The sequence below is a fragment of the Elephantulus edwardii genome, unplaced genomic scaffold, assembly GCF_000299155.1.
Source record: "Elephantulus edwardii isolate Elephantulus edwardi_28Jun2011 unplaced genomic scaffold, EleEdw1.0 scaffold00133, whole genome shotgun sequence".
Lineage (NCBI taxonomy): Eukaryota > Metazoa > Chordata > Mammalia > Macroscelidea > Macroscelididae > Elephantulus > Elephantulus edwardii.
Genome location: NW_006399883.1, coordinates 6,127,485 through 6,136,378, shown reverse-complemented (window position 1 = coordinate 6,136,378; position 8,894 = coordinate 6,127,485). Strand labels below are relative to the sequence as shown.

General features: G+C 40.2%; 1 protein-coding gene across 1 annotated transcript in view; it reads right to left on the bottom strand.

Moving 5' to 3' along the window:
- UMODL1 (uromodulin-like 1) overlaps positions 1-8,894 on the bottom strand; it is a 100,955-nt gene that overhangs the window by 71,644 nt on the left and 20,417 nt on the right. Inside the window, exons 5-6 of the mRNA XM_006894044.1 lie at positions 8,496-8,682; positions 4,466-4,606 (exon numbers count right to left, since the gene is read on the bottom strand). Coding sequence (XP_006894106.1) covers positions 4,466-4,606; positions 8,496-8,682 — 328 coding nt within the window. The remainder of the gene's footprint in view (positions 1-4,465; positions 4,607-8,495; positions 8,683-8,894) is intronic.

The window sequence follows — 8,894 nt, the reverse complement described above, 5'->3', positions numbered from 1 at the left end:
TTATATAATCCCTGCCCCCGAGTCCACTCCACTGTGCAGCCTTCATTCTGGACTCCTGTCATGACAATAATATCTAATCATATATCACTTTTACACAGTTCTGTCTCTCATCTGTTTTAATGTAGTATAGTATGAACTTCTTATTGTAAGATATTGTTTGTGTTTTATAAACTATGCCCAGGCATTTTACTGTATCCTGACAAAATATGGATCACATGGAGAATAATGGGATTCTCAGAATATATAAATTGTGCTTATGCAAAATCTATAAGTAGACCAAGAAGCTGGTATCCAAATATAACAAATGAATATTACATGGTTTCAAATCAAGAACATTGTGCATCAGTGTTGTTGTATCCTTTCCTCTTATCTATTCAGCCTGTAAACTGAGCAAAAATTCAAGAAGCTGGACTAGATGAAGAAGAATATGGCATCAGGATCAGAGAAAGACTCATCCGCAAGCTGCATCGTGCAGATGACCTTGCTTGCTGAAAGTGACGAGGACTTGAAATACTTGTTGCAGAATAACAAAGACTACACTCTTCACTATCAGTTTCTCAATATCAATAAAGTAAAATCTTCACCATTAAATCCACAGGCAATATAATAGATGTATAAAAGATTAAAATTGTCAAGAAATTAATTTTACTTGGATTCAAGTCAACACCCATGACAGCGGCAGTCAAGAAATCAAAATATGGGGTCCATTGGGAAAACACACTTACAAGGACCTCTTCAAAGTGCTAAAGAGCAAAGGTGTCAGTTTAAAGGCTAAGGTGTGCCTGATCCAAGCCGTGGCATTTTCAGTTACTTCCTAAGCATCTAAAAGTTGGACCGTGAATAAGAATGAGAGAAGAATCTTTGCCTTTGAATTGTGGTATGTACTGAAGAGAAGCGTTAAATGTCCCATCAACTTCCAAAAGGATAAGTCTGTCTTGGAGGAAGTGGAAATTTCAGAAACTTTGAGCATATTATCAGCAAGGACCAATCATTGAAAAAAGACATCATGCTGGGAAAAGTGGAGGGCCAGAGAAAAAGAGGAAGACATTCAACAAGATGGATTGACACAATGACTAAAACAATGGCTCAAGCATATCAGAGATCATGAAGATGGTACAGGATAGGGTAGGGGTCTGATGTTCATAGAGTCACTATGAGTCATAGTCAACTCAACTGCACTTAACAACAACATAAGCATCCTGATGGCACAGGACGATCACACACACCCAGGACCTGGTAAACACCTGGCACACTCATAATCTTATTATACTTAGAAACTATTATACACTTAGCCCCCTACCATCACCTCTTCTGTAGCCCACAGTCATACATCCAGAACTGATGTACACCTCAATTCCTTTCTCCAAACCTCCCCTACAAGCCAGAACAGAGCTAACTAAGTACTGTTCTCTATGTTCCCAGAGAGCTCCTTGACTTTTACAAATTCTCAAAGACCATATAATTCCAGGACATTTTTATCCTTTTTTTCTTTCAGTGTAAATAGTAATAATTTCCTTTTTGCTCTCAAAAATGTGTTCATTTCTCCAGGTGTCTTCACAGCTGAATTCTGCCAAACATTCAAAGAGGATTTAGTACAAATTCTACTTAAATTATTTCCAAAAATTGAAAAAGAAGGAATACTTCCAGAATCTCTCTGAAGCAAACATAATCCTAACATCAAAACCAGGCAAAGATATTACTAAGAAAGAAAATTATAGACCAATATCTCTCATGAATGTAGATGCAAAAATCTTAAACAAAATCCTAGCTAGTAGAATCCAAAAGCACATAAGAAAAATAATTCACCATGACCAAGTGGGATCTATGACAGGTCAGCAAGGATGGTTCAAAATAAAAAAATAGTAAATGTAATTCTCTATATTAGCAAAGTAAATAACAAGAACATATGATCTTAGCAATTGATGGAGAAAAGGCATTTGACAAAATACAAGACCCCTTCCTAATAAAGACACTCAGCAAAATTGGAAAAGAAGGGAATTTCCTCAACATAGTCAAAAGTAGATGTGCAAAACCAAGAGCCAACATCATTATCAATGGAGAAAAACTGAAAACATTTTCCTTGTGTATAGGGACCAGACAAGGGTGCCCATTGTCACCACTTCTATTCATTATTGTATTGGGAGTGCTTACTAGGGCACTACAACAAGAGAAAGAAACAAAAGGTGTCCAGATCAGCAAAAAGATGGTTATAAAATTTCTCAGATAACATGAAAGTATACACAGAAAACCCCAATGACTCAACCAAAAAACTGTTAAGTGTTAGTAGGCCAGTTTAGCAGAGTGGCAGGATATAAGATCAATTTCCAAAAATCAGTGGAATTCTTCTACAGTAGCAAAGAGAACTCACAGAAGGAAATCAAGAAAACAATACCATTTACAATAGCTAACCACAAATTTAGATACTTGGGAGTGAACCTTACTAGAGATACAAAAGAACTGTACAAAAAAACCTACAAAGTATTTCTTCACGACACAATAAAAGACCCAAAGAAATGGAAAAAAATATGCCCTGTTCATGAATAAGAAGACTCAATATCTTTAAAATGACAATCCTACCAAAAGCAATCTACATGTTCAATGCAATCCCAATCCAGATATCAAATTCATTTTTCAAAGAGATTGAAAGGGAAATTGTCAAGTTTATTTGGAGAAACAAGAGATCCCAAATAAGGAAAGCACTTCTGAAAAACAAAAACAAGTTGGGAGGTGTAGCACTCCCTGACCTCAAAATCTACTACAAAGCGATAGTAATCAAAACAACATGGTACTGATACAATAACAGGCACATAGAACAATGGAACAGAATTGAGAACCCAGAAATAGACCCAGCTGTCTAGGGTCAACAGATATTCGACAAGGAATTCAAAGCTAACGAATGGGAAATGACAACCTCTTCAACAAATGGTGCTGGCAAAACTGGACTTCTACCTGCAGAAAGCTGAAATAGAATCCACATCTCACACCATACACAAAAATCAACTCAAGGTGGATCAGAGACCTGGGAGTAAAGCCTGAAACTATAAAGTTCATAAGAGACAAACTGGAATCAAGCTTAGAAGACCTAGTCCATGGTATAAAGAGACTGCCAAATACAACCAGAAATGCACAGTCTGAAGAGGATAAATTTGATGACTGGGACCTTCTAAAAATCAAATCCATGTGTGCATCAAAATCTTTTTCCAACAGGGTGAAAAGAAAACCTACTGACTAGAAACAAACATTTAGTAATACCGTCTCAAACAAGAGGGCCATAACAAAAGTTTACAGAATACTCCCGGTCCTCCACAAGAAAAAGATTAAATAACTCAATTACAAAATGAGCAAAAGATACAGAAAGAAAGAATTTTCACAGAGGAAGATATTAGAATGGCAAACAGACACATGAAGAAATGCTCCAAATCACTAGCAATAAAAAAGATGCAAATCAAAACCACAATCAGGTGCCATCTCACTCCAGTAACAGTGGCAAAGCTTACCAGGGCAGCAAATAATAAATATCGGAGAGGATGTGGTGAGATAGGTACTCTTGTACATTGTTGGTGGGATTGTAAAATGGTACAACCATTCTAGAAGGCAGTTTGATGCTTCCTAAAAAAAGCTGAACATAGAAATTCCATATGACGCAGCTATTCCACTGCTTGGAATATACCTTGAGAAAATGAGGACTGAGGAACATATGGTGTACACCAGTGTTCGTAGCAGCATTATTCACCATTGCTAAGAACATGGAAACATCCCAGATGTCCAACCACAATTGAATGGCTTAAAAAATTATGTTACATTCACACAATGGAATATTACACAGCACAAAGGAACAATCATTTTATAAATTACTACCTGACTTGGGAGGGACTGGAGAGCATTACGCTGAGTCAACTATATCTGTCTCATAAGGATAAATACTATATAAAACCACAGAACTAGTATTAGGATCTAAAGGGGAGGGTGGAAGCAGAGGAGTGAGGATGTGTAGGGGGAGAGGGGATTAATCATGGGGTTGTACAATTTGATGGAGGGGTGAGGGGAATTGGAAGAAGCTGGTCTGGGAAACAATATATTCAAATTTTGTAAATAAACTAGTATAATTGAAAAAATTTTAAAAAACCAAACCTGTGTCCATTTGAATAATAGTAACTTTACTCACCTACTATGCACAGCAAACACCTGACACATTCTCCAGTGTGTTTCTCAAGAGTATGCTCTATCCATGTTTTTATAGCGCTGCTGTCTAGTACAGTATACAACACGTGCATAAACATTTTTAAGTGAAAGAAGGAATACAAGAATGGCCCAGTATGGGATCAGAATGGTTGAAAGAGCTGCATGGTTCTCTATGACCACAAGCCAGTTATTTCCCAGACTCTGTGGTCCCTGGACCAACTAGGCTTTTAAAGATCCCAAAGTCATTGTAAAGCACCATCTCAGACGAGCTCAGCTTATTTACCTTCACATGTGCTGTTTGGCTTCAGGGGCGATGAAGTTGGAGACTCCTGAGCACAGAGACATTGGTATGAGCCCTCCACATTTAGACAGTGCTCGCTTCCAGAGCAGGTGTTGAGTTCACTGAAGAGACATTCATTTACATCTGTGAAAGAGGAGAACAGTTCAGAATACTAACTACAGTTGTAACCACCTCACTATTAACATCCAAGTTGGTCTCCTGTGTAGATTTCCCTGGCTTGAGCTGAGGAGGTTTTACGCAGTGACCCTAAGGGTCACTCTCTGGTCTACTCATCCAAGCTGTTCACATGGCACATTCACCTAGCAGCCATCACTTGCCCTTAGGCAGCTGCTGTTGCCTGAGGAAACTATTTTGCGTCAGTATTAAGACTGAGTGGTCATGATAAGACACGGAACTAAACTCTTACACCACATATAAATCTTGTGAATAGCAGCTTTCTGAGCTGAGAAAGAAAAGAGAGCAGAAGGCCACTTTGTATTTTCCCTTAAACACAAAAAACTAGATCAACTCATAAAATACTAAACTCCCCTGTCTCTGGGCCAAAATTAACTAGTCTATTTCTTCACTCCTCACGCCATTGCCCCTTCCCTATACATAAGAATGACATTGTTGTTGCATGGAACCAACTCATAACTGACTCCCCAGTGGGTTTTCAGAGACTTTAAACTGTATGAGAGGAGACTGTCCATCTTCCTCCGATGTGGTAGCTAGTGGATTAGAACCACGTATCTTAGGGTTGATAGTGCAACTCTTACCGCTAGGCCATCAGAGTGATAGAGATGCCCAATTATTGGATTAACTCTATATCTGTAATCATTCTATCTACAGAAAGCTCTACTTTCTGAAACTTTCTCCACAAATCACCAATCAAACCCCAAGCCTAAAGTGGGCTCACTCTGATGTTTTCCTGAGAGATATTCTCTGGTTCCCACAATGTGTTTCCTCTCAGACCTGATTTGGTCAACTACAGTTCTTTTGGTCTTGGGACAAAGGACATGGACAGAACAAACAATATAAGCACTTTGCTTATTGGCACTAGAACAACTCGTACTGGTTTTCAAGAACATTTATGAATATTGAAGGAAAATGTATGTGAGCATCTCTGTCTTTGAGATGTTGAAGAAGAGTGCTGAAAACTCCACAGACACTCAAGAGAGCAACCAAATACGTCTTGGAGAAAGCACAACCACGGTTCTCCTTGGAGACAAGGGGGGTTAAACCTCGCCTCACATACTTTAAGCATGTTGTTAGAAGGTGCCAGTTCTTCTGAAAGGATTTCATGCTTGGAAAGATGGAATGTCATTGAAAGAGTGGAAGACCTTTAACAAGATGAACTGATCGACTGTAACAATGAGCTCTGAGATCAAGCATATTGGGGATGATGAAGATGGCACAAGACAGCAGGGTTCAGATCCATTGTTCATAGGGTTGCTATGAGTTGTTGTTGACTTGATGGCACATAACAACAACATGGTACCAACTGGTCTCAAAAGCATTCTATGTGATCTTTAGTGTCATAGAAGAAGCTTTACCAACAGGATCTTCCACATAGATCAGGCAACAGCAAATTGTAGCCCACCAAATGCTTTTTCCAATAACCTTCCCCCCCCCCCCCATCAATCCACAATCTTTCACTTTGATAGTGTCTTTTGGAGAGTTTGGGTGGCCTAGTGGTAAGAAGTTGTGCTGCAATCCTGAAGGCATAACATTCGAATCCACCAGCCTCTCCACAGAAGAAAGATGGGCAATTTCCTCCTGTGTGATTAACTGCCTCTGAAAACCCGCTGGAGGGTCAGCTATGAGTGAGTTCTGAAAACAGTACACAACAACAGCTTGCTGCTTATGATATACAATGGCTAAGTCATCAGGACAGACTACGCACGACAAAGTAAAAATATTTATTATATCCTCCTTTTCAGAAAAGAAGCCTAACATAGAGTGAGAAAGGAAGAGAAGGAGGAGAAAGAGTAGGAATAGGAGAAGGAAAGGAAGACAGGGTTGTTGTTGTTGTTGTTGTTCTTGTTCTTGTTATGTGCCGTCGAGTCATTTACGACTCATAGTGACACTATGTACAACAGCCCTAAACTGTGCTCTATCCTGTGCCAATCTCATTGCCTCTGACACACCCATCCCGATTACCCCAGTCATTGAATCAATCCACCTCATAGAGGGTCTTCCCCTCCTGCGCTGTCCCTCCACTCTACCCAGCAGGATGTCCCTCTCTAAACACCTGTCTCTACTTACAACATGCCCAAAAGTATGTCAGACGAAGCCCCAGAATCCTTGCCTCCAAGGAGCATTCTGGTTTAACCCTCTCTAGGATGAATCTGTTTGTTTTCTTGGCAGTCCATGGTACATTCAATACTCTTCTCCAGCACCACAGCTCAAAGGCGTCAATTCTCCTTCTATCCTCCCTAGTCATTGTATGCAGAGGAGATTATCCGAGAGGCTGGGCTCTATGAGGAGAATTGTGGCGTTAGGATTGGTGGACGATCTATCAACAATCTGCGTTATGCAGATGACACAAACCTGCTCGCTGAAACTGAGGAGGACCTCATGCACTTACTGCAGAGGGTCAAGGACTGCAGCCTTCAATATGGGCTGAGGCTCAATGTCAAGAAGACAAAAAGTATCACCACTGGACCAATCGGTAGCATCGGGATGGATGGCGAAGAGATTGAGATTGTTCACAGCTTCCGTTTGCTCGGCTCCACGGTCCTCTTGGCACCAGTAGCCAGGAAATAAAAAAAAAACGTATTGCGATGGGAAAGTCTGCGGTTAGGGACCTCTCTAAAGTACTCAAGAGCAACGGTGTCTCTCTGGAGACTAAGGTGCGCCTGATATAGGCCATGGTTTTTGCAATCACTTGTTATGCATCAGAGAGTTGGGAAGACAGGGAGAGGAGGAAAAATCAGAACAAGAAGGGGAATCAGTAAAGGAGAAGGAAGTGGAAGAGAGGAAGAACAGGAGAAGGAAGAGAATAAAAAGAAGAAGGTCATTTCTTTCAGTCTACATCTGTGTGCAGAAGAGGGGAAACAGTGAGGCATTTTGGAATACTGAGAACTGAAAGAAAGAAGTTCTTGTGTTCCGTTACTTGACTAGAAAGATAAACCTACCCAGAGAGAATGGAGAAAGATATGAGACTGTGGAAAGGAGTCAGAGGGGGAAGAGAGAGGAAAGAGATCATCAGAGAAAACAAAGTCTCCAATCTTGACTTTGGAAACTGGGGATTGTACTTCGCTTGGGTCAGAATGAGCTAGACATACCTCTTATTCTAGGCTGCTGTCATACATAAAATGCCTAATCATACATTTCTTTTAAACAGTTCCAGTTCTTCCCTTCATCTATTCCTATGCAATGGTCATTATCTATTCACTCTTATTCTCCAAATCCTCCATGTCAGACCTGCTTTGTAACAGTGGTGCTATGCATTATTTGACCTTTTGCGACTGAAATATTTCACTCAGCATGATGTCCCCCATGTTGTGTAATATTTTATGAGTTCATTGTTTTTCAGTGCTGCATAGTATTCCATCATAGGCATATACCATAGTTTTTCTATCTGTTCATTTCTTGATGGGTACTTGAGTTGCTTCCATCTCTTTGTTGTTCTATATAACTAGGCATTATATGTATTACAACAACCCAGAATAAGAGGTACATCGTGGCAAAGAGGACAGGGGGGAGGTAGGTAATTGTGCAACAATGAATGAATATTTTTAAAAAGTGAACTGGGGAAGAGGGAAGGGCAGGTAAAATGTGCAACAATGAATGAATAAAACTCTAACTTCTTTATGAATAGTCCTTAAAATCACAATTAAAATAAAATTTTATTTTAAAAAAAATGAGCTAGAGATGTGTCCAACTACACTAAGAAAGTTGTTCTCCCACTCAAGAGTCTAAACTTCCTTAAAGTGTGGATAGAGTGTTAGCATCAGCATCTGCCTTCCATTCTGCTGTTCAGCCCCACCCAACAGCCTCCCCCACAGAGAGGACCATGGGAAAGCACAACCTTGCACCTGCACGTGGATCACTTCGTAGACACGCCGCACAATGTCATCCAGTGCCACAGAGATGTTGACCAGAGGCAGAGGTCGCGGCACCCCCAGCAGCAGATGTGACACCGTGGTGGAGGGGTCCCCACGCATTGAGTGCAAGTGGTGGACAGTGGAGTCCAGTGGCTGCAGGGCACTCGTGATCTGTGAAAGCAGAGCCAGCACATCACATGGTGGAAGGAAACATCCATTTGACAGATGAGATTACAGTTCAAAGAATTTAAAAGTAATGATCCAAGGTTGTTCTAAGGACCAGTGGCAGGATTTACGATGAGAGATCTTACATAACAAGCTTATTAGACCAATACGATTGAAAAAATAAGATGTGCTCATTCATACACATTCATGTACACATA